Here is a 26634-nt window from a genome sequence, read left to right as displayed (position 1 = left end):
CTTCGTAGCTGCACGAACTGCCGGCGCTGCTCGTTAACCGAGGCCCCACAGCGACAGTGTAGCGGTCGTCCTGTCCGCGAAGAAGCGCCTTCGCAAAACCGACAACAAGGAGAGACGGACTGCGAAACGTTCGTTAGAACCCCATCCAAACCAACTCAACCAACAAGGCATCCGGTTAAACCTCGCAATCTGCCATCGCGTTCCCGGCATACGGTTTTTAAAAACAGGCGGACGAGCCATCGTTTCACGCGCCGGCCGACGTTCAGTTTTTGGTGAACCACAAGATGAGGGAGAACCGTGGCACCATTTGACGTCCGATTCGTTGCGCAGAACCAGCGCTGGCAAGGGGGTGCCAATGGCAAGTTTGACTGCGCAACTAAAATATGCCGACGCCGTCCGGTAGGGGGACGCCACGAAAATGATGGGACACTTGGAACAATAAGAGACGATCGACGTACCCCTATCTATACCCGAAGCGTCCAACCGATTCCTGTCCATGGCCGCGCGCGTTCAGAGGAGCGCCGGAAGACAGGACGCCGGACACGTGTACATCGAGATTGGCGGTGAATTAATTAGCCAACGCGAAATCCCCGCACGTGCTACTGAAAACTGTCGCTTCCGTCCGCTAGGCTGTGTGTTAGGGCGCTGCTGTTGGCACGCGAAGTCTGGGCGCTACTTGGGCACGTGACAGTAGTGGGAGCCAGCGGCCGGAATGAAATGGATGGCCAATCCGCGCCGTGCGTGGGTCAATTTCGCAACGCTGACTCCTCGGAGCCAATCGGCGAGGAACACTTCTATTCACAGTCATTTCGCAGACGGCGAAACGTGACAATCTCGCCTCCTGCGAATTGAATTCGCGACACGGCTGAATAACACCCGTCTGTGCTCGACGGACCACTTCCTCGTGGAACTCGAGCTTTCCAGAGCCCCTCGGCAGTGTCACGAGAGTGTGCGCGCGAGACCGCTTCCCTTTTGACCCACTCAAAGCTTTGGGGGGCGAAACTGCCGGCATCCCGTTTAAGCCCGTTTGAAGCCGACCTCCTTGAGGACCTGGGTAAATGACAAGAGGCGGAGGAAGCGTCGTCCACTGGGAAGCCGTCAGCGAAACCCCACGCGAGACGAGGCAAAGGGGGGCTCTAAAAAGGCGCCGATTCAATTAGCCGCGCTGACGGAGCGGAAATAAAGCGAAGGGGGGCGACCCGGCGCGCAGACAGTCCGTCGGGAAAACCCACGCACCACTTCTTCCGCAGACGAAAAGCTCAACACCGTATAATGCCCGAGCCCAGTTCCAGTTTTTTTTTTTTTTTTGAACTACTTGACCTTTATTTCTAGCCATGGAGAGTACATTTATTTATTTATTTATTTATTTACAGGATACTGCCGGCCTTAGTCTTAGGTCTTGCGCAGGAGTGGGCAGTGCGATGTCCAGATGAAAAAAAATAATAACAGCAAGAAAGCATAACAAGACGTCAATACATTGCAGTAGACAAATATACCATGCTCCGCACGAGCTGTACAGCGCATTCCAACGAAAAAGCATAACAAAAACTCAATATACTGTAGTTAATGAAAAGTTTTACCGAAAAAAAAAATCTACGAAGTTTTATGTGAGGTATAATTTAATTAGTAAAGTAGTTAGTTATTAGTAAATGTTTTGATGAATTAACCGCAGCTGATACTTCACTGCAGCATATCAAAAACGCACTCATGGGCTTTGTGTTTAGTTTCGCGCGCTTAAATCAGCCTTTTGAGACGTCAGAGTGGCTTGTATGTTACGGTGGGCATTACAGGGCTCGAGCGAGCGGCACGCAACGCAAAAGATCGAAAATTGAGAATCAGGCGAGCGTGAACAGCGTCCACTCAGCGAAATGAGCTACGCGACAACTGCGGCTAGGCCCCGCGATTCCCCCCGGCTCAAATAAAACTAAAATTGCCAGCCGAACCACCAACACCAAAGGAAATGTGGGTCGAACTGTCCAGCCAGTGAAACCCGCAGCATCCTTGAAAACGGCGGGCCCTGGAGGAAAACGCCAGTTTCCAGTCTGGGCTCGTAGCACCACTTGCTCAAAAAATTTCAAGGGTTCTCAAGAACTTTTAGGGACTCTGGCAAAGCGTTTTCGGCACTAACGAACATGTGATGTCCTATAGAGTTCCACGTGAAGCAAAATTCAAACTTGTTCACTTTCATTTCCAGTCATGGAGAGTACACACTTGAAAATAAAAATTACTTAGTTACAAAAAAAAAAAAGTTACTTGAGGCAAACTTAATATAGTAATTAATAATTTGGTGATTGGTTTTTCTAAACTGTCCACAACTGGAACTTCGCCCCAGCGTAACAAAACCGCTACTACGTAGGCTATGCGTTTACGTTACCCGTGCTCACATAAAGGGGCCGTGACACAGTCGCCGAGCACAGCAAGCTCGAGTCACGGCGCTGCCCCAAGACCCGTAATTTGCTTCGTGTTCGCCGGTGCCAACCATCTCGGTCTAAATGGGCGAGGGTGACCACGCTGGCCTCGAGCCAAACCCCTAATGATGCGATAGGGTCCGGGCAATGCAGAAACGCACGAGTGCGCGCCTAAAAAGAAGGACCACGTGGTTACAATGAATTAGAATCGCGAACTACGGCGTCCCTCCATAGCTCCAGCGTTCGCTTTACGGATGCTAAGCCTCAGACATTCACACAGCCGACGGTACGAACGTCACGTGGTATCACGCCCGCGAGGACGGCGCGGCGGTGGACGACAACGTCGCCAACGCTGGCGCGATGATGATGATGATGATGATTTATTGGCATCCCCTTTGAAACGGGGCGGCGACAAATAGTCACCTAGCCTGCTTGATTTAATCAGGTATACTATACATGTTCTTTATCTTGCATTTTTGTATACCTATCATTATTTTTCTTTTTCAAAAATTTACTTTGTACCGCTGCCTATGATTTTAAGAGATGAGGTCGCATCCATCTTTTCCCTACTTTTTTTCCACCAGTACTCTAATCGTCTCTTGCTGATCTCTACGGCTGATCTGTTTATGTTTCCTTCCACTTTAAACCCAAGCGCTTCTGGGAGTTGCACGTTACCTACGGTTCTCGCTGGGTGGATCCCGTCGCATTCCATTAGGATGTGCTGAGTGGTCTCTGGATCTTTACTGCAGCATACACATGTCTCATCTAATTCCGAATATTTGTTCCGATATGTTTTCGTCCTTAGGCAACCGGCTCGAGCCTCAAATAGCAAGGCACTGCCCTTTGTGTTATCGTACAGATTTTCCCTTCTAATTTCTTTCTTCTCATTCTTGTAAATCTCCATTGTCCTTTTCGTTTCCATTCTTTGCATCCAATTCACGGTCTCTATTTCTCTCACTTTCTTTCTGATGACCCCTGGTTGTCTATTTACAGTTTCGATTATCCTGTACTTGGTTGCCAACTTCCTTGACCTCTTCCTCCATTCTGTGTCCACGCTTTTCATGTAGAGATACTTGTGCACTTTAGCCGCCCATTTATTTTCATCCATGTTCCTGAGCCTTTCTTCAAAACTAATTTTGCTTTGTGCTTCTCTGACTTCAAAAGAGGCCCAACCCATGTCTCCATGCACTGCCTCATTTGTCGTATTACCGTGTGCTCCCAAAGCCAACCGGCCTACTGATCTTTGGTTAACTTCCAAACCCGCCAATATATCCGATTTTAAGCATATAATGGCATTTGCGAATGTTAGCGCTGGCACCATTACTCCTTTCCAGATTCCACGCACCACCTCATACTTATTGTGGCCCCACAGTGCTCTGTGTTTCATTAATGCTGCATTCCGCTTCCCCTTTATTTTCAGATTATCTTGGTGGTTGCTTGAGTAATTATTTCCTTCGTTTATGTGTACGCCGAGGTACTTATATTGCTTCACTATGGGTATTACTTGCTGTTGAATTGACACCACGAAGTTACTCGTGTGCTCATTAAAGATCATAATCCCTGATTTCTCTGTGCTAAACTTAAGGCCTAGATTTGTCGCTGCGTTCCCACAGATATTCGCAAGTATCTGTAAATCTTTTTTATTGTCCGCTAGTAGCACAATGTCGTCTGCGTACATCAGTCCAGGGATCTTCTGTTGCACCATTTGTCCATTACGCATGTAGGATAAATCAAAACCTAATTCGCTGTTTTCCAGTCGTCTTTCTATGCCCTTGACGTAAAGCGTGAACAACAATGATGACAGAGGGCATCCTTGCTTCAATCCTTGGTGAATTCCCACCATTTCATTTCCTTTTCGGCCTTCCCATGCCACTTGTACTTGGTTGTCTCGATATATCTCCCTCAGCAGCTCCACGAAATCGTCATCTATGCCTTCGTATTGAAGAATATCCCACAACAATTCCCTGTCTACGTTGTCATAAGCTCCTTTAATATCTAGAAATGCTATCCATAAAGGTCTTTTCTGAGCTACTGAAATCTCTATGCACTGAGTTAGTACAAACATATTGTCTTCTAAGCGTCTGCCTGGCCTGAACCCATTCTGTAGTTCCCCCAATACACCGTTTTCCTCCACCCACTTCGACAGTTCTAATTTTATGGCTTGCATTGCCATTCTATATATCACCGACGTTACTGTAACTGGCCTGTACGAGCTCGTCTTATCCTTATCTCCTTTGCCTTTGTAGATAAGATTCATCTTGCTTTCACGCCATCCAACGGGAATATTCTTTGTTCTAATCACTTGCTCTATGGCATTAGTCAGCAGTGCCTTGCTTTTTGGACCGAGGTTTTTGATTAGCTGTATTGGGATTTCATCGGGTCCTGCTGCCGTGTTGTTAGGGACATTTTCTGCTGCCTTTTTCCAATAAAAGCTTTCTATGCTGAATTTCGATCTCTCAGGCCTCTCTGTTGTTGCTGGATCTGTTGTCTGAACTACGCTTTTTCTCGTACCGAAGTTATGCCTGATAACGTCTGTGATGTACCGCAGCGCATCATCGCCTTCATAGATGTTACCGTCTTCATCCCTTATAGCCGTTTGCGAGTTTCTAGTTGGAGCTCCGAGTGCTTTTATATGGTTCCAGAATCTTTTTGGGGCGCCTTTGTCTCTTTTGTGAATGTTATGCACCCAACGTTCACTTGCGCATTTAATTTTCTCTTGCACGAGCTCACTCGCAACCCTTTTCTTTTCTCGGTATGTATTCCATCTAAGGAGCACCTCTTCTTCTTGTAATCCCAACTTTTTGGCTTCTCGATGAACCCTAGATGCCTCTTTACGCTCTTCTATAGCTTGTTTAATTTCCTTGTTCCACCACTTACGTGGTTTCCTCTTTCCAATCCAACAATTGTATTGCCGTGTCCGCCTTATTTCATGCTGCATAACCTCCACCAGTTCCTTATATTCCCAGACTGCTGTAGGAAAAGCCTCAATTTTCTTCTCTATGTTGTTTGCGATCTCTGTTATTTGCTCGTCATTCATTTTTAAAAACTCTGAGGCTATTGGTTCATGTTCTGCGCTGGTATCTCTCCCAAACTTTAATGCTAAACGTCTATGATCGCTTCCCAGGCTATTTTTTCCATTTTCGTCTATTATCATTTGGTCCAGTTGTTCGTAGACCATTTCTGAGACTAAGGCGTAGTCGATACACGACTGCCTGTTTCCGCATTGCCACGTTACCTGTCCATGACACTTATTCTCCCTGTTAACTACTATAAGGTTCTGTTCATCACACAAATCCAGCACTAGAGAGCCGTTGTAATCAGTATATCCGTCTAAATCGTCCATGTGCGCGTTCATATCTCCCACTAATATCACCTGGCCCGAGTTACTGAACTCATTAATATCGCTTCTAATGCAATCGACCAATCGACACGGATACGCGAGCGACCCCTGGCGGGAAGAAAAAACAAATCGATGGAGCACGAAGAGAAGGAGGTACACACCACGCACCGGCGGGTCGCCATGGAAACCGGACAGAAACCGACCGCCGCACAGCCACGTGCCGCATTTGTAGCCGGCCCACGGGAAAGGCACAAACAAACAAACAACAAACACGTCCACTCGGTGTGTGTATGTCCCTCTAACCCCCCGGCGCGCAAACAACCGCCCCGAGCTCTCTTCATAATGCATGCGCGGCGCGGTCATCAGCAGAAAGCTGTCCCAGCGAAAGGAGGGAAGGCGAACAAGGCGCCGGCGGCGCAGGTGGAGCACGCGTTGATTGAAAGCCCCACTCTCCGAACAGCCTGCAACCGGGGCCATGCGCAACACGTGCCGTCAGAGAGGGCCCGTGTAGCCGCGTCTCGTTCGCTACAGGTCCGGACCCTACGCACCGGTAGAGTCGCCCGCATCGATGATAAGCTCTGTGTATAATGAACTGGACGAACTAAGGGGGGTTCTCTCGACGATTACCGTAAGTTTAAAGGGGGTACGATCCGTTCGCTCCGAGACTGCAAGCCGGATTTGGGAGGACAGAAAACACCGTCCCGTATATAGTGTAGGCTCGGTTTAGCGACAGTGTATAGTGCACGTTCGGTGTAGGGATATATAGAGCCCTGGCAGCGAGAACAGAGGGGACTGCCGATGGCCCTGGCGTGAAAGACTGCGCGAAGCGCTGAAGCGCTCACAAGAACTTTTTAACATCAGGAACTACTAAACCACTTTTGGAGTACTGAACACTCGTTTACACAATGGGACTTGTCACTGCCATGACGAGGACAAGTCACACACCGTTAAAACATTGGCTCTGGACTTAGGATTAACTACTGGTAATACGTATAATCTATTACATCTATCGCGGCCCATCCGGAGCACCAAACAAATGATCGAAGTACGTTCGCAGATAGGTCTTGGTACCGTATTTGGACGAGTTACTCCTACCACGAGTCTTGGAGAGAGAGAGTTTTGGGATATCGCGAGGACCAAGTATAGAGGGCGCAATCAGCGCTGGCGTACACGGTGCGAACATACGGAAGAACTACTCGGGAAAAGTCGCAACGGCAGCAAATGCTCGCGCGCAGCGGAACACACATCCCGTATCATTCCGTTGCCCGCTCGACTGGCCCCACCGACTGGTTCTCTCGGCAGCAGTCCGGCGCCAGACTTACTTCCACGCCGCCGAGCGTGGTTTCGCCGTCCCGGCGGCGGAAGCAGCGTATATTACTAGGACGAGGACGACGCCGAGCGACCCAGAACGCGGTACCGTTAATCTCTGGCTCGAGGAGAAAAAAAAAAAAAAAAAGGAAAAGGAAAACGAAAAACGCTGGCGAAGATTCGGCTGAGGAATGCGTCTCGCGCCGAGACGAGGTGAAGAAAAGAAAGAGAAACCCCGAAAGGAAAAAAAAAAGCAAGCCAGTCCGAGAAAGAGGCCGTTAACACCGGACCAAAAGCTAGCCGGATCGAGGCCGGGTCAGGGATCACCGGGCGACAGCGTCTGAGAGGAGCTTTGAACGGATGCGGGGCGAAATGCGCATCGGGGAACGACGCTCCAGTGAAAACGACCCGACGTCGTGACGCTCGCACACGGTGATTTCGCGAAAAGGAGATTGCCTTCACGTTCGGGTTGCGCTCTTAATCAGCGATGGTGAGTGACCGCCCCTCACCCCGAGACTGATCGAACTTTGCGCGAAAGCGGCCGAGAATGATATATCGGCCTGAGCGGCGTTCTTCTCCCCGGGTTTGCCAGTTCCCACAGCCCCCTGTTAAACAATAACGGCTGCCACCTACAGGGGGCGCTCCAGATCCCGGCCTTATACATGCCACAGTTTCTTCACCGCATAAGACGCAACGTCAAAACCTGCTGCTGATACTCCGGGGCCTCGTACTATACGGCGTCCTCTCACAGCGCTAGTTTCGGGACGTTTACCCGCGTTATTATAACCGCGGCTCCCATCTTGGCGCACGCCTCCGAAGATCGTCAAGGTGTCGATTAATCTGTCAACGTTTCCGGGACGCTTCTCCCGCGAAGTGGACCAAATACGAGGAGTACGGTGCACGAGACGCGCTCCTATACTACACAGCCACCTCTCTTCTCCCGCTCGGCCCAGCGCGCTCCATGGTTGGCGCATGCCCGCCTCCGCTCGGTCTGCGGCAGGTCCACATCCGGGTGGATGCGGCGGCAGAATCTATGGTCTATGGAAGTATCTATGGTCTTGCGGCATATCGCCACAAGATCAGAGATACTTCCATAGACCATAGATCCTAGGTTACCGACCATAGATAATAACCCCACCCGACAAGCGCCGCGGCTGTCCACGCATCAACGCTGAGCGAAGCGTCACAACGGTAATTGCCAGAGGACGTCACGAATCCATCCAGCCTCTCTCTCCATTAACATCTGGAGAAAAATTCGCTTCGAGTGTCCATGTAATTTCGCAATAAAATACCGCTGTGACCGGCGCTACGTCATAGCGTGATCGGAGCGCCGCTCGGACCAGTGACGAAGGACGAAGAGGGAACAGTGTTGAAATATAACGGTTACGTTATAGCGGCCCAATTTCGTGCGCGTTCGTATATGTCTTAGCGCGAGAGGGCATACCCAGGAAGATTAATTAGATTCAACAGTTGACTACCCTACATGTGGGGAGAGTGCAGCGAAAGAGAAACAATACAGGAGTAAAAGGAACACTGAAAATGTAGCTTTAGCTGCATCATTAACTTAACAATACCAATATATCCACTGACGTGTAAAAAAAAAAAAAAAAAAAAACACCGCCTTGTTTCTGCCCTATCGCACCGTGACGTCATAGGTTTTTGAAAGCGCCTGCTTAGCCATTTGCAAAGATGGACTACATTGTATTCTGAATTGACTCAATTCGGTAAGTTTTAAGAACATTTATTGAGCCACAACTGTCTAAATGAAAAAAAAAAATCAGTGACGTCGCTGTGACGTCAGCCGCTGGGATTTTCTGCACTACATTTAAAAAAGTAATAACGGAACTCTGGCTTACATTTTTCTTTTCTAGTAATGAACGCCCTGCCCTGCCTTGCTCACGGAAATATATAATTACGTCAAAACTGATTCAGCGTTTCTCTTTCAGCGTCCCCGTAAATCGCGTGCTGTGCCAGACTAGGGGGCAGCGTGCCTACACACTAAACATTTTAACACACTGAAGGGCGTGAATCAGTTTGTCGCCAGACGGATACCCTAAGGGTGCTGTTGCCCACACCCTAGAGTTCGGGTGCTATTATTATCATTATTAGTATACTACAGCCTGTCGCCTTGAAGTGCCGCAGAATAAGTTACTGCAGAAGGGGGTATAAAGCTAAGCGCGGGAAAGCACCTCAGTCACGTAGACCCCTAAGCGTGAGAGAGAGAGAACGCGCTCGGAAAGGCGGCCAGCAATCGTAGGAAGCAAAAACGCGACGCATTCCTCGAGCGCGCGAGAGGCAGGTCTTAGGCTGGGGGCGACCCACATACTACCGGGAAGGCGAGAGAGCACCAGAGCGCAACCTTTTGCCCCACCATGCACGGAGCCTCCCTCCCCTCCTTAGCACCCCACGTAACCCGCCGCAGGCTTCGGAGAGTGGGGAGCCCGGAGCGGAGGAGAAACCGTGTCACCGAGTCGGTCGGACGCCATTGACACCACACGCCACGGTGCAGTGGCTGTTCTTAATCTTTCAAAGTTAAGTAGGCGATCTGGCGGTAAACGCGAGATAAATGCGTTGGCATAATGTCGGACCTCTTGGAGCTCCCGGGTCCGTGACTTAAACCGCGTTCGCCGCATTGCGATGTTTTATTCAGGCGCTCACTCAACACGTCCTGCCACTTCGAGGAGCGAAGCGCAACTTGAGGTGGTCCCGGAGCGGTCCATCACGCGCGGGCGCTATTGCGTTTCGTTCCCCGTCGAAAAGCGGCCGTGAGCGAACCCGCGACCTCTCCGAGCTCACCAGCGCAACGTCATATCCACCAAGCTACCACGGCGCGTGATTGGCCCGCAAGCGGGAGAACTGTTTCCTGTTCGCCGAATGCGTGCCCTCCAACCCCGGTATATAGTACCGTGAATTTTGAGCGAAGCGCCAGCCGACGTACTATCAACGAAGTTACGAAGGATGCGTCGGACCACCGCCGCGCAACAGCAGCAGTGGCAACGACAGGTGTTTCCGGTTTCACACGCGAGAGAGCCCTCCGTTGTGGCTACCGCTGCGTTAGGTTACCGACCTCGCCTGTATGCACGTGTCCGGAGATGCAAGCGTCGTTTGCGTAATCACCGCGCGCGCCACATTTATCGCCGGGAACTGAGGAGGCTCGACTTTCAAGTTGTTGCTGAAAACGTATGAAGCTAACACAGCGTCTGCATACTACGTCGGTATTATCAATCCCCCCCCCCCCCCAGGCTTTTCCAGTGCTTATGCAAATTCCCCGGCAGTCTATTACAGCGGAGGTTCAGGCGCAGGGATCAATTGGTGGTATTTGTAGGACAGAGGCGCAAGCGAGGTCGATGATCACGATTATATAAAATGAAAAGCACGAACACAAGCAGCGCTTACACTATCTCCCCGTCAGATGGAAGTGGCCAGGCTCCTGGCCGCTAACAGAAAACTAGTTCAACAACGCGTGAATGGCTTCAGGAGGAAGCCACTAACTTGCTATGTACCGCGGCGATGGTTATCGGACACTGGGCGGACCGGTGCGACAGTTCCCTCGGAGATTAGTGTAAGTTACCGATGTTTCGTCGTTCAGGTGTGACGCGCTGTCAGATTCTTAACTGAATCATTAGTTTCGCGACATTCCAACCATTCGGCCAGGCTCACTAACAAAACCAGCGAAAGAAAGACGTCGTTATTTGCGGATTACGCAGCTTCAGCCGAAAAATTTGTTTCCTACTTGGCGTACAGCTTCACTGTAACCACTTTAGGAACACATTTCCGAAGTGACGATTCTATTATTTCCCCGAATTTTCCACAATTCACAAATACCCTAGAGATTCCAGGCTCAAGGGCCATCAGGGAGAACCTGGAACCTCGCAAAACCAACGCCAGGAAAGCATAGAATTTGTTTTTAGTATTGAAGCGTGGAATTGAAGAAAATGGAGAAGGAAGTACGTGGCAACACCTGTAGTTGCACGCCAGGCTAATACCTCGATCCAGCTTCTCGCTGAAATCAGCATCTGTTTCAATATCTCCCGCTCTTTGGGCATCACGAACTATCCGCCATATCTGATGGTGGTTCGGAAAATGGTGGCTCATCTAAAATGAGCCAACGACAATGCATATCAGGGTGCGGCGGGCCCAACAGGTGCATCCAAATGCGAGCAACTTTGTAGAACTGTTCATGTGCTCCTAAAGAGGCTGTGTACATACTGGGAAAACAGAGGGGGGAACGCGAAACCAAGGGCGGATTGGGGTCTCCGCAACGGACGCTAAGAGGTCCAGCTTCTGGGCAAGCCTGATCACCTCGCGAAACCGACTTGTATACACATCCAAGCACGGCATAGCCCGATCAACGACAGGCGTAGCTGTCGCCGCTCGCCGTCTTCTCTCACGTGGCGCCGCGCGCGAGCCACGAAACAGCAATCCCAGCACACACGTGACCACGTCTCGCTGCAGCTATTCAATGTCACTTCTTGGAAAGGCGGCTGGGAGCATTTACAACTGCTTTGCAAAAGCTTGTTCAAAAAAGCGCATAAACTACTGCACCATCAGGTCGCGTAATGATTGATCGAACGACAAGCGCCTCGGGCGGGATCTACATTTATTTTCCCGCGACCGACAACGTATCCGGACCAGGTAATCACTGCCCTCTGACCCGTCTTTCCCCAGCCCTTCTTTCTACTCCCGTATTACCGAAACACCACCCTCGACTCGAAGGTCTGTCTCCACTCTGCCGAATTGAGCACAGCGCCGTTCCTCGACTGTAAAAGACATTACACTTCTAAAGAATTGCCCGGGAATATCAACGAAGCGCAGTGACCACTTCAGTTGAAGGGCGACGCTACCGTCCACTTTCTGGAGTCGAGGTGAGAGGAACGTTCTAGAATACGGGAGTTAGTTGCAACGACACCTAGCCATAGACAACGAAGCCAAAGGAAGCATAGGAGAAGGAAAGTGATCCGTTTAATCGTCTTGTCGTTCGTGGCGCAGTAACGTACTATCGCGCTCACTACGTAGCTACAACGCACTCTCGCGTTGCAGCTCGTATTGAGCGCGACAGTACGTCGCTTGTCCTCTTATCATAACCAACAACCCCCACCACGGACTACTGCGACACATTGCACGCGGTTCGCCCGAGTCAGCATCACGACGCCGTGCTCCATCCCCGAACCCTTCGTCTTGGAATTTCGCAGTTCCCGGGGCCCGGACCTCACGGCGTGGGCAGATATATACGAGTCAGAGCGCAGGTGCGCGAGAAAAAAAAAAAAAAAAAAAAGCAACTCGCGCTTCCTAGCACACACACAGGCAAGGCAAAGAAAAGCGTATCGCTTCTCGGCCGAGTGTACACCGTCGAGACACACAGCCGTGCCTCGTGAATGGAACGCCCGAAGAGGTAGGCGGGAAAAAGAAATAATACATAATGTAGAGGCGAGAGAGGGCGGCCGACGACCAGAGAGACAAGAATAGCCGGCTAGAATCGGGCTCAATTAAAGGAACGTGAGGGGGGGACTCGCAGACGGGGAGGGCGAGGGAAGAGCCACGCGCAACAGCGGCAGGTTGCTGCCGCTTCGCTTCACCTTCACTCGGCAAAGGCGATCTTCTCGAACTCATCCCCCCCTCTCTCTGTCTCTCTTCCAAGGAAAGGAAAAACATCCAGGGCGGGAAAAAACTTGGGGGGAGAGAAGACCCGGAGTGCCGAGGTGCCGGTTGGCTGCTCGCAGCAGCAGCACGGCTCGGTCCGTGGCCGCGCCTCGCTCCGGCGGCGCGGGCTCGACACAGACAGGAAAGCACTTTAACCTCGGCCAAGGCCACTCAACGTCAGCCACCACTCCCCCTCCTGCCCGCCCTCCCCCTTTCACCGCCACGCACACGTAGCCGGTGCGATGCACTTGAAAAAGAAGAGGGGGAAAAAGTAAAAAACAAATCGCTTCCACACCCCGCCGCCGAAGCGGCAGCCCACCCCCCTTCCCCGCCGCTCTCCTCCGGGGCCGATTCTCGGAAACCGGCGAGGGAGAAAGAAAGCGTCCCAAGATGGCGGACGACGCCAGCGGGACGAGACGACGAAGAGTCGCGCGACTTTGCCGAGTCAAGAGAAGGGCAAAAGCTGCGCGAAAAAATAAGAGGGAAGGGAGCCGACTGTGCCAACGTTAGCTTCGAGGCAAATACGGAGTTGTCATCATGGCCAGGCCAAATGGTGACTCGTCAGGCCGTGATCGAGACGACCGCCGTCAAAGTCAGATACAGCGGTGATATTCCAACGACCACGTGCGCGCAGGCAGCTAGTTTGCAGCGCTGCCGAAGGCACGAGCCGTTCACAGGCAATGTCCTTACGAGGCGAAATATAGTTCCGGGCGTAACTGTGTGATTAATGGTAGAAGACAGTTTTGTTATTGCTTGGTACATCGTATGTTAAAGCGACACGAGAACATGTTAGGGCCTTTGCACATGCACCTCACCTCGTATGCCGCAAATTTAACGGCCACTGAGCAGACGATCAAACGCGGATGAACACACCTCGAGGGGGATCCGGCTTTCCCATTGGCTAAAGGAGTCCCGCGGCTTTCACGGGGCTGCAAACGACTTGTGATACGGAGTAATGGAAAGCTAAGACAACGTAGCACGCATGGCTACAAAAACGGCATTCCACAGCGTTAAACGTGCGCCAAACTCTGGCCTCCCCTTATTACGACGAACTCGCTCACTCTTAGTTCTCTCCCTTCAGAAATGGATACACGTGAAGCAAGCGCAGATTCGCAGAAGCACCGGTCCTGCGTTTCCGAACGGCATTGCCACACACGCCAGCATTGTCAACGGGCCGCAACGCCCCCCGACAGCTGCTTCACAACCTGCGATGAACACACATCAGCGCGCGTCAAGCAACCGCGCGTAAATCACTGACAATGCGAAGCCATGTCGCCCCTTGCGCGTACCGCGCTGTTGCTGTGTCGACGAAGTGCCCCGGCTCAGGCGCGCTTCCTCACTACCACAGTTTCTGCCGTACTGTGCCGGCGTACAGATGACACGGAAATGCTGCAGCACTAAAATATAAAACTTCTGAGAAACTTTTGGCCCCGTAAAGAAAAAAAGTGATAATGGTCCGCATTTTATCTCATCCATCTTGCCGGACGGAAGGATTTAAAGTACTACGGTAATGAGAGACGGGCAAGGCTTTCATCAATAGCGTCCCTTGGACGCATGTTCGGAAGATAATCGTCTTTCAGAGGGTGTGTGTGTGCTCGCGAAACAATGGTAGTCTGACCTACCGAGACTCGATGAAACACCCTCAATAGCCCAAGGAGGCACATAACTCTTCACTTGGATCTAGGGTAGCATCAGAGTGGACACTGATATTTTCGAGCAGTTCATGTGAATTCACAACCGCAGCAACAGTAAAAGTGCCTTATCCATGCGTTGCCTGCCTCCAACTGGATACCTGGATATCCATGGGCCCTCGGAACCCGTCTCCCAACCCCATTTGAAAACAAATGGGGTGGAAATATCTGGCAATAAATGACGAATAGAGCAGTTTTCCCCACAACCAATACGCGTGATCAATAGCACAAATCTCTCCGTAGACTTTACGTTGGGGAGTCCCTTTCTGCGTAACATGGTCCTGGGGTCCAGCACCTGAAGACCCTTCACAGTGCCCAAAGCGAATATGTGCGGTCCGGGCCCAATGCTAGCACAAGGCGGCTAAGCCTGAGCCGACGTATCAGACCCAAAGCCAGGCCGAACCCGATCAACGACGAATAAACAAAGCAAGCGGTAACAGAGAATGACAACATAGTTGTCATTCTGGCCATCGTCAGTACAGACGTCGTAGACGACGGACAAAGGTACAGCTGCTCCGATAACTGCTGCTTTGAACGTTTTGTGCTATATAGAAAGAACAGGGCATGTTGATCGTATCGGGCAGGTGCCGGCGGGCGGCGCCCGTGTGAAGTGTTGGCGTGCTTGCTCGCCTGACGTTTTCTGCTCATGCGAGACCCGATGATGAAGCAGCATGCCCACACCACATACGACGTCGCCTACTACATCAAATCGCATGTTGGCGCCTGTCCCGACACTTTCGAGATGCCTGCTGTCGCTTCCATCTATCTCTGCACCAAAATTCGACCAAACCCGTAACTGCAAGGCCCCAAACCGCCGGGGGAAAGCGGCAAAGAGCAACTTCAAAGCATGCCCGCGACCGTAAGATCGGCCCGTCAGCGAAGGCAGAGAGATGCAGAGTTGAGCACTCCACTTCTTCAGTGCACCTGTACGGACCTGGCACTGGTGTGAACTACGCCTTAAACTGTGCACCGGCGCAAGAGAGGTATGCGGGTAATCTGACTTCCTTCTGGAAGTGAAGCGCCATCAATGATTTCGGGCCAATGGTCGAGCTCCAATGCCGGCCCGCCCGATGCCGTAGGCCGGACGAAGCCCGCAAGAGCGAAAGTGCTCAGAGGTGCCGGGATGCGGTCAGAGTAGAACTTGTTTCAAGGCGAGTCGGTTGAGATTTGAGGAATACATAGTTGCGCTAACAGGAAACAATAGCTCGGAAAGAAAAGTAAGAACCGATAGGTCGGGCGGTAGCAGCACAGACTACTAACACGTAATCCTGGAAGTTCTACAGGCAGCCTATGTTGTAGGCCTATGCACGAAGAAGGATTGCACGCATTCATTCGAGGCTGCGTTGATTCCCACGGCAGCAGTGGCAACTTGTCCAGAGGATTTTACAGCACTATCCTGCCGCCGGCTGCAGGCTAATATTGTCGTCACGCAACTGTCGGCAGAATAAAACATGCCTCGAAAAGAATTTTGCCGACAGTTTCCAGGAATTCCCTAGATTTAATTGCGCTAGTGCTAGTGTAAACAATATGCCATTATTTAGTTCACTTTGGCGGTGCCTTCGGTACGCCGAAGGGGGTAACGTGCCGACCAAAGTTGGAACCTCCGCTGTACTTACGAGAAAGACAAGACAATCCATCGAGGGACGTTTGGCAAGTACAGATAGCAGGCCCCTTTACGAAGACCTGCTTTTGGGTCCATGACCACAATACTCCTTGTAAGGCCATGAAGGCCATTGTAACTGGATGTATGATTGTAATGAATGTTTACGGCAATTTTTTTTATTCGTGCCTTTTATTTGCATATCATCTTCGCTTTCTCCTTCCCCAACGCCGAGTAGCTGGCTAAAACACAATTTAGTTCCTAGACAACCTCACAGCTTTTCTCTAATAAGTATCTCTCTCAAAGCTGAAGCCCGGGCTGATCCGTGGGTTGGTGGGGGCTTGCCTAGTCCTCCGCGTGCCAGGGTGTACAACAGCTGCCTGCTATCGCGGACAGCCCATCCTGTATGCGGACAAGCTCCGGCCTCGGCGACCCGAACCGATGGACCGTCCTGGTTCCAGCTTCGATATCACTGCTGAGGCCTCCGTTTGCTGGAATTATTTCTATTTTCGCGTACTATAAGACCTTATAGCCTCAAGGCACACTATGGGCAAAACAAGTCGGTTCGACCTAGGGGCACTAAGGGCAACAAGCTGGGCAGTACCTGCCCGCACGTGCCCCGGCAGAGCAGACACAAATTTTCGCAGCTGCCGTGAGAATGGACACCGGATTTATTTAACCATAATATGTCGTGTGACAAACCGTCAGATAAGAAAAAAGACTGAACACTCAATGGTGGCATATGTGCGACACGAACAACTAACGCATCCGCACTCCGGATCGTTGCCTCAACCGGTGCACGCCTAGGAATTCTTTGTAACGGTCCCGTCGGTGGCTGAGTCATACGGATCCGCAATGCAGCATCACCGGACGTCGGGGCATCGTAAAAGTACAGTTGCTCGGCGCGCGCTCAGAAGTAGGAGCCGGGTTAGCCGATAAGCGCCCACACGGCACAGTACAGCTGAGAGCCACGACTCATATCCAGAAGATGGTCGCTTCAGCGAACGGAAAGTGCTTGGTTTCGAATAGATGAGCCTCGCATGTACGAGCTTCGCTGAGTAGAACAGGCTTTATACCCTATACATAGACCACTCGAGACCTTCCCCGTCCCTAGTGTGAAACTAAGATCACGACCACACCCACACAATGGTGTTTGTTCATGGCGGGCCGACAGTCGGGCAAACGTTCCGTCGGCAGAGCGATCCAATGAGAAAGTGACTCGTGTCCTCTTGATGAAGACAGTCGTGTAAAGCACGTAACTGGCTGCCACGGAACTAAAAGGTCGTCGTTGTTTCGTTCATATGCTAGACAAACGAAAATTCACCACGGACACGTCAGGATGACCATGCAACCACAAATATTTCGCAAGAACACTTTCGAACTTTTTTGTAACTGTACCAGGATAAATAAAATGCCGCGCTCCGAAGCAACGAAACGCCACCGCTCGCGCGAGCAACGCCACAGCTCGGATTTTTCGCCCGACGCAACCTCGAACTCGCACAGAAGCGGGGCACATAGCGCGGAGGAATTCTCGCAACGCCGCTGGAAAAAAGGCAGACACAAGGTCTCCGGGAGCGTGCGGCGATTAAAATGACCCGTAGCGACGTTTGCCAGCGAGGTCGCGCTACATTCTTTTCCTCCTCTTATCGCATCCAGGCGACGACGCGGTCCGTGGAAGCCTCGCGCTGCCGATCGCGAACCGGCCGGCGTGATCGCGGCATGCTGTGCCGCCAGTACATCATCGCTGACGAGAATACCGCGACAACATTGGCGTGCGCGACAGAACATTTTTTTCCCTTTTTCCTTTCTGGAGGAAAGACCCGTCGTAAGAACACCGGGGTAGCCGGTAAGTACCGTCCCGAGTCGCGACAGTGCCAATCGCCGCACCAGGCACCCGAACGCGTGCGCACGTCGAGTTCGCACGAGCGTAATCGCACGTGGTTAGCAAGTTCAAGCAGCAGAACATTCTCTGCCTCGACAACGGGACCACGAGGCATAGCAACGCTTGGGTGCTTGCTGGGACGTCTCGCAAGTTTCATCTCACAGGAAGGTCACGCATTTACAGCTGAGACAAAAGCCGCCAGGAGGTTAAAAAAAAAAGGCGCGCACATGGCCCGTTTAGATATGGCGAGAAATGACAACCGCAACATGGCCAGAAAAAGCCGGTGCCGGAGTCTCATAGCAGACAGCACAATGACCGGCTTTCGGGAAGTGGGGAAAGGAGGTGGTCGTTTTGGAAGAGAGCAGCGTCGGTGAGCACAGCGGCGGACGGTGGAGGAGGATGCAGAGGGTAAATGAGAGAGAGAGAACGGACATGCAAAGCCGGTCAACAACACGCGGTCTCTCAAGCAAAACGACAAAACACTGTCCAGACGGGACAACACACACAACCGGAATTAAAAACAAGTAACGAGTGAGGGGGGGGAGGTAACTCACCATGTTGTTACTCTCTCCACACACTTCGCAGAAGCGTCGACTGTCAAAAAAGCTCAGCGAGCAGAAAGGGAATCCCCTCGCCTCTTCCACCTCCTCTCTGAACGTATCACACCAAGCCGGCGGCGCACCGCTCACGCACACACCCGCGCACTCCCGAAAAAAATAGAAGAGGAAAGAAAGCGCACACAGCGATTTCTATCTGTCGTAGGTCGTCTCGCGGCAACGAACCGCCGTTCCGAGAAAAAAACCGCGAACGCACTTGCCTTGCCAGAAGGCTTTTCAAAAAACACCACCCACACCGTTCGGTGTCTGCTCCGTTCGAATCCTCCTCGGGTAGGTTGTTCGGCGTCGTTTGCTGTGGTTCCCACACAGGGCAAGAAAAACTAGATGGGCTGCGTCGCCTCGCCGGTCTTTCGAAGAGCGTCCGTTGAGCGGCAAATATGCACGGAAACTCAACAAAAGCGTACAGTATGTATGCCTCCCCCCGAGCAACGGTTGGAAAGGCGCTTAGCGGCAGTCGCTTCTCGGTGAAAAGTTTTCAGCTGAAAGTACGCGAGGCACGGCGGGGACCTGAGTCGAGGTATGCGGGACTCCACACACAAAGAAAAAAAAAAAAAAAAAACAGCAAACAAGAAAGGTGCCTCGGCACACCTGCAGCGTTTCAAGGTCGAGCAGTTGGGGACCCTTTTTCTTCCGTCACAATTCCTCCCCTAGTAGGTATGTCTTCGAGACGGGCGTCGGGACCTCCCTTTTTCGAAGCACGCCGTTGACGAACTTCTCGCACAAACCCCGTTGCGGCAAACGCTGGATAAGTAGAACGCACGTTTGTGACCGGTCTATCTCACACTCGCGATGCCAATAAATACGACGACGACAAACACAAAACACGCATTCACACGCAAAACACCAGAAAACAACACCGGTATCACTTATTGCAGTGTGGGGGTTGCACCGCCGACTCGAAAATGGACGGAACCGAGTCGAAAGGGAGCTCCGAGGTATATGTCGGTGGGTTACAGGCCAAGTAGAAGTAGATAATCCGAGCCTCGAGTTGTAGCTTCGTACGCTTCAAACGGTAGATAAGTCCCGAAGTCTTCAAAGGGAGATGAAAGGTGCGGTTCCAGTCTTGGCGATAAAGGCTTTAGAAAAAGCGCGGCGACGTTCTTCGAAACGGCGGGTTCACGTCAGGCACCAGGAACGGATGTCTTGGCCGATGTTTGTTGAGCCGGCCAACTTGCGAAGAACACGACCGCTAAAGGGAGGGGGGCTCCCGCCCAAGATGTTAGCGCACGAGGTGTCTCGTGCGAGACCGACTGTGTTTAAGTGGGTACTGCCGTTGGCGTGAAAAAAAGACCGACGACCGGAGAGAAAAGAGGTGGATGAAAACAGAGGAGTGCGCTCCGAGGTGACGGAGGGTTTGTGACCGAGAGTGACGTTGCTTTAGTACTAAGGTGGGTGAGATGGCCTAGGAAAAACAAGTGTGACAGAAGGGGGGGATGGGGAAAAAAAAGAGCGGCCAGAGCAGCAAAGTGCTTGGCTGGCGCGCGCGGCTAGGAGGAACGGAGCCGAGCAGACGAAAGTGTGCGCGCGCGCCGAGCGCGTCCGGTGTAGAGGGTAGGCAAACGACGCGAGCGCCGCGTAGCGCAGACACTGAACGCCCCGCGCACGCGCAGACGAAGAAAAAAATAAAAATGGAGGCTGCTCGGGAACGGCGCGCACACTAGCCTCGACGACAGGTGCGCCCCGCGGCCCTTTCCTCGGAACCGCTTCGCTTCTCTCTCTCTCCTCGCATCTCGAAGAGAGTCACGCTTTCTCCATCACGGGAAGAGCAGGGCACGCGGGAACACGCTCCGTCGGGCCGCGCCATTGGACGAGCGGAGAGCGCATCGCCCGTCACGTGACGCAAAGAACGTCCGCGCTCTCGCTCACACGCGCGATGGGACAAAAAGAAAGCAAAGCAAAAAGGCGCGCGCACCCGCGCTGCAACAACCGAGCGGCACGACGCAGCGGCGGCGGCGTCGTCCGGCGCGGAGCAACGTGCGCGCACGCCAGCCAGCCTCGATTACTTCTTGCCGGCGAGGGTCCCGATTCTTTTTTTCTTGGCGTCGTTATCGTTGCGCGGGACCCCGCTGCCGCCTTTCTGGCAGCGTTACACGACGGCGAGGCTCCTCTCCCTCTCCGCCGCCGCCATTCAAGGGCCGCCGCAATGGATCGGAGGAGCGCGCACAAGAACCTTGGAAGCCTCCCGCGAAATGACGGCTTCGCTCGGCAACGATGCGCCCTCCCTCGACGTTGCCATGTTTCTTTTGCTTTGCTCCGCAGCAATGCTGGTGTGTTTTTCTTCCTCGGCTCGGGCAGACCCGTCCCGTTCCGCTCCACACGGCGCCGCCGCTTCCATTGGCTCGCCAAGAAGAAACCAAACGAGCAGCAGGTCGAGGAATGCGAAGAGAGCGACCCGCCGAAGCACAGAGAAGAAGAAGAAGCCTGTTTCGCCGAGCGCGCAGTCTCTCTCTCCAATGGCACTTGTTGCCGCCAAAGAGGGAAGACTCTCTCCCTTTGCTCCGTCACTTCGAGAAAAGCGACACAAGCGCAGGGCCGTCCATTCTTCCTGCCATCAGCGCGGAGTCACGATGATGCGTCCAGTTGCGAGTGCATGACAGGGACAAGTCCACCGCCTGCCCTTCCCGTCAAGGTTCCCGCGGAGCAGCCCTAATTACGCGGGCCATTTCCAGAGGAGCTATGGTTTCTTTGCCCCTTTCCCGCGCACCTTTCCCGCTCACCACCACGTCTGGTAGGCGTTCCCACGTCGCATTTTTGAAGGCTGTCTTCTTCCCATTGTTCGGTGTATTTCTTTCTCTTCGGAGACCCCCTTCGCGCGACTTCCCCGAGAGGTTAGTCTTCTGGTAAACTAAAACCAACCGGCTAGCCCCGGCTATACGCGTTTCACCTTGCGTGTCACTGTGCATAAAAAGGCATCGCTACCGCTCGGTATCTTCGAGAGCGAGCATTATTATTTATGCGCTGTAGCTGCGTGCAACGCGCTTCGAACAGGCGTGCCGCTCCACGTGTGACGTCACACACTGCTGTCAAGCTGAAGCTCCTCAACGAACGTAGGCCGCACTGTGTTCGCACCGCAGCAGTCAGTCACTCGGCGCTGGGGACTCCGACAAAATGTCGATCAGTGCGAAGCAGTAAAACAGTACGTCGTCTTACGTCTGGCCGACGTTCGCGGCAACCTGCAACGCTAGATTCTGATAATGTTAACCTGTCAAGATCTGTGAACGGTTATAAGGGTCACACAATTCACAGCTGTTGATCAGATGGATGGATAAAAAACCGATCCGAGGGACAAAAGGTTGTCACGGAAGCAGTGCACGACCGTAGTCGCTTTCGGTCAAGGTCCGAGGGCGAGGGAAAATGCGCTCATCGATCACCGAGACTTGCAAATGTTAAAGAAAAAGCGAAATCGCTTCAACGAACAACGCCGTCAGACATGAACGTGTATTCCAGCAAACAATAGTTTCACTTACAGTCGCCTCAAATGTCACTTCGACGGAATATCAATGCAGCGAGCTTCGGTCGACCAAATTGTCAATTATACTGTATGCAACACTCTTTCCGAGTGAGCAGGACTTTATAAAAGTGAGGCTCCCAGCCGAACGCTGGAACGGCAAGCTCGAATACTACTTGCAGCGCAGTGCCACCCTTCTGGCTCATTTACTTTTGCCGAGCGTCACCGATCCTTCATATCCTTTTTATTCATTTCGAAGACTGCTAACTGCGAAGAAATACATGGGTACAACCCCACATAGCGCAGGAACTTCAGTAGGTTTCTCTAATCACAGGCACGACGTCACCAAAAAAAGATTCCGTTTATCTCACTCGGATGATAACGGCCGACACGACCACTGTCAAGCCCAAAGGGTCGGTTGGGCCGTACTGTAAAGCCGCGTTTTATTGCCGTTCCATGCCCGCGCCGATAACTGCGGATACCTCAATGCCGCACTAAGTCAGATAAATGATCATCTGTACCGTCCTCTCAAAATTCTCTCCCTAATTTTTTTCCCTTTCCATTCCGCATTCCCTTACCGTAACCCAGTGTAGGATGGCAAACCGGGCGCTCGCTTGGCTGACCTCGCTGTTTTACCGCTCCTTGCTTTTTCTCTCAAACTTTGTCTATGATCAAAAGCGAATAAAACGCAAAAGAAGCGCCGCAAACAATCGGCTCGAATTACCGCAACAGATAAAAGGTATCGCACAATAAAAAGCAGAATGCCGACTGAAAATTCCAGACCGTCTCGTCTTTCCACGCGAGGGCCAGACATCCTCGCCTGCGGAATTTAGATTACCCCCTTCTTCCGACCGGCGATCGAAGCCGAAAGGAGCCGTCAAGTCTCGAGAAGCCGGTCCTGACGTGAAAAGGGTCCGCCCAACAGCAACCAGGGAAGACTTGACAGGCCCGCCGCTTTGGTTGTTACAGATCGGCGGACTCCGAAGAACGGCCGGCATTTCGGCAGCCACTTCGCGTACATGCCACAGAGTTTCCCGCAAGAAAATCACCAGAGGGAATTCCGACGCTGCTATCGTTCACAATTACCATGTGTATGATGGGGGTAGTAGTCGCATTTCCCGAGGACCATTACAAATTGAAACAACCTCAGCAAAGACGTCTTAACGCACGATCATTTGAAAAGCATTTAACTTCATTCTTGTGTCGTATGTGTTTCTATCTCTCTCCTTCCTTTTTTTTTTTTCGCGAACGCACTATTAGATTACCAACCTGTATTTCGCCTCTGTCTGTGTGAACGCGCGCACAGCTTCTCCTTTTCACGCATACGCCCGCGCGCGTATGTGTAAAATCAATATGGAAAGTGAATCGGGATCGTCGTCGGAAATCTCTGAAGAGATTCGCCGCGCCAAGCGAAGCGAATAACAACGAGCTCGGCGACAGAGGCAGCGGGAGTCGACCAACGATGAAGATGGGGCCAAGAGACTGCGACTGCAGCGACAAAGAAGACAATTCATGGCGTTGAAAAAACGTGCCAACGAGATTGCACCGTGGGTAAGTACGTGTCGGCTCATCACGAGGATCTACATCTGCTACAACTGCCGAAGAACGACAGAAGCGATTTGGAGAACGACAGATCGCACGAGCGTGCCCAACCGCGCCTCTGAAACGGATGAACACAGCGACAAGCCAGACTAGCTGCGGACGTTGCATGCCAGCATCGCAAGGCCGAGGAACGCCTCTTTGGCAACGGCTGCGACGGCAATTTTCAAGCGGGGCTTCATCGACAACCCGTTTGGCTTTGCCTGTTCTTTGTGTGACAGACTGTGGCACAAGAAGAACTTGGACCGAGGTCACGGGCCCCCGATGTACGCGACCTTGGCTTTGGCCTCTCCCGACGTTGAAGAATTCTCTTCGCTTAAGGTGTGTACAACGTGTAAGTCTTCGCTCGGCCAAACTGAGGCGCCTTCGTACTCTGTGCGCAGTTGGTATAAATGCCCGTCCAAGCCTGCACATCTCCCTCCGCTCAACTGTACAGCGTAGCGAACGATTTCCCCTCGCACACCATTCATACAAGTGCGAAGGCTGATGTACAACACTGATCAGTACGGCGCGTGAAACCGCAAAACGGTCTTTGTGCAAGTCTGAAATCCTCCTCCTGTGTCCACCGAGTAACCATGTACGCATTATGCAACCTAACGTGCATGACTATGCGTATCATGTGCGCATAAAACAACAGTTTAACAACGACATCGCGACTTCAAAGGATTTAATTAGCAACCGGTCAAACGACGGCCTATCAATGCCTAACTTGGTGCAAGAAAATGGCTAATTTGGTCCAAGAAAATGTGCTTTCGCACGATATTCCGAAGTTGGTGCTGCCAAACTGTCTGTCATTTTTGTTTTCAATGGCCATTTTTTGTTGTAATTATGACCTGTGTTGTACCCCCCCCCCCCCCCTACTATGACCTTGACAAGCGATCGCAGAATTCATAAATACGTGTCTTACTAGGCCTTCACATTTCTTAATTTCCAAGACATCAAGGCTACTCTTTTCGAGTGAATGGGCAATACGACTCTGCGCACATGCATAATAGCGACTGAGTTCCATTTATAACGCAAAATGCTGCTTCAAAAACTGATCAACTGGCAAAGTCACAAAAGCCGTTTTCAAGCAAAAAGGACGACCGTTTAGTCAAATGAAATCCGTCTACTATATATTCGCACGCTGGTTGAACTTGGAGTACACAGTATGTAGCACCAAAGTTCCCCCCCCCCCCCTTTTTTTTTTTGGGGGGGGGGGGGGGGGAGTCTGTGGCACGAAACACCGCAGTGCTCGCACCTGCCCAACCGAGTGTCTTTCGAAAGGCGAAACAAGACGGCGGCAAACTATCTGCCCGTCTTCCGAGGAAAGGAACCCCGACGCGAATAGCCTCGAGTCAGCGACCCACACGCCACGGCGACGGTTGTTTCGTTTCCCGGATGAAAGAGACTCAGCGCCAGGCGAATGCGTCCCCGGTCGTCTGCCAACCCCATTCGCGCGCGTTCCCATATTCAACCGAGGATATATATATATAAAAAAAGAATATTCCAGAACTTATTTCAGGCAATCTAAACCACTCACTCACACCTTACATCCTGGCGAGGCAACCTTCTGGGAGTTCCCAGTTCACCACAATATTTTTTTTTTCCTCCCCTGGAGGGGGGAAGGTAGGACACATTTTCGACACGTGTCAGGATTTAGTATGCTGTCCACCATTCACTAATATATATATATATATATATATATTACTGAACGTTTCGGCACGTCGAGTACGTAAAGCTTCGTTTCAGGCAGGCTGCTCCCGCACTACGACACCGAGGCCAGGGTTTCATTTTCTTATCTATTTTTTGTTTTCCTCACTTTCAAGTATGCTTGAAAGAAAAGTCTCCTTCAATACGACACACATGCGACGGTGAGCACTGCGCATGTCTTTGAGCGTTGCGCGTTCTGAACAGAAAGCACGCCCTAGCCGTTATTGCAAAGCTTCTTTTTCTCAGTACAAAGGGTTGGGGGGGGGGGGGGGTCGGACGATCCCGGGCAGCCTCCCCCTCTCCCTCCCCCCCATGTCTGGCCCGTAAACAAAACGAACCAGGGGTCCCTCCCGCAAGCCTAGCCTACGCAGTGGCTCGTCTGGCGGCGCGAGAAGAGAGTAGCGCGCGCCGCGAGTCTCGAATCGAGAACTATATATAAGAAAAGGATCGGCGAGGCAATCTGGCACGCGCTCCCTGCGATGTGCTCCGGGCAAAGAAAAGCAAACAGGGACCCATCTCCGGCCGGTCGCAACAGCGAACAGAGCCCGGTTTGCACGCCCCCGTACACAAGACGGCGGCGGAACGCCAGACCTGAAGTCCCTTAGACAGGCCCACCCCTCCTCCTCCTCCTCTCTCGTGTAAACACACACGCGCACCCGATCCAGATGACGGGCCGTCGGCGGCGCACGCGAGCGCCAACGAAAAACGAACTGCGAAAACACCTCGGCGGGCGCATAACCAAGACGCGGCGGCCGGAGGGGAGGCACCGCGCGGTATTCAAAATAAACAGCTCTCGGGGCTACCGCGCCAGTGGAGGGCGAGCAGGGCGTCAAGGGCAGAAAAAAAGACAATAAATAAAAATTAAAAAAAAGACAGCGTACCGTGCATTGGGTGCACGCTAAGGAATCCCGGGCGGTCAAAATTAGTCCGGAGTCCCTCCACAAGAGTCGTGCCTCAGAATTTAGTTTCCCAAGAGACAATCGTCGAAAGCCCCTTCGGGGGAGACTCCTCATCACACTGAGTGAGGACGGTGCACCTGCATGCAAGTAGGGCGCATCTATCGTGTCCCGGCAACGTCTAGCTCACTATAGTTCGGCTGTCGCTTCACGAGTGCCACGGAAGACCCAGTCACGTGGCTCTCATCTCGTACGCGCGCAGATATTCGTTAAAAAAAAAAAAGGCTGCACGTAGTTTATAAAGCAACAGAAACAGCGTTGGCTCAATTCAGTTTCGTGGAATCCAACGTGGAAAAAAACGCTCGAGCGCACTAAGTCGCGCGGAAACGCGTTACCACGTTACAGGCAGGAGTTGCTCAGACCAATCAGTTCAAGAAGCCTCGCAACGAACACCACTTCTCCTACGATCAACAGCGCCGAGATTACTGTGTCGGCATTCCAAGAGAAGAAAAA

At 52.1% G+C, this 26634-nt stretch overlaps 1 protein-coding gene across 8 annotated transcripts in view; it reads right to left on the bottom strand.

Annotated features, from left to right (window-relative positions):
- The window catches only part of LOC119433364 (polypyrimidine tract-binding protein 1), a 136668-nt gene that overhangs the window by 38425 nt on the left and 71609 nt on the right, over positions 1 to 26634 (bottom strand). Inside the window, exon 1 of one of the 8 annotated variants that reach the window (XM_049658598.1) lies at positions 18424 to 19982. The exons of the other annotated variants lie outside the window; for them this stretch is intronic. Within the exon in view, the coding sequence (XP_049514555.1) occupies positions 18424 to 18426 (3 nt within the window). The 5' untranslated portion in view covers positions 18427 to 19982. Of the gene's footprint in view, positions 1 to 18423; positions 19983 to 26634 lie in introns of those variants that run through there. 8 annotated transcript variants of the gene reach the window in all.

This window comes from Dermacentor silvarum, chromosome 11 (genome assembly GCF_013339745.2).
Source record: "Dermacentor silvarum isolate Dsil-2018 chromosome 11, BIME_Dsil_1.4, whole genome shotgun sequence".
In the NCBI taxonomy this organism is placed as follows: domain Eukaryota; kingdom Metazoa; phylum Arthropoda; class Arachnida; order Ixodida; family Ixodidae; genus Dermacentor; species Dermacentor silvarum.
This window is presented reverse-complemented; position numbering and strand designations above follow the sequence as displayed.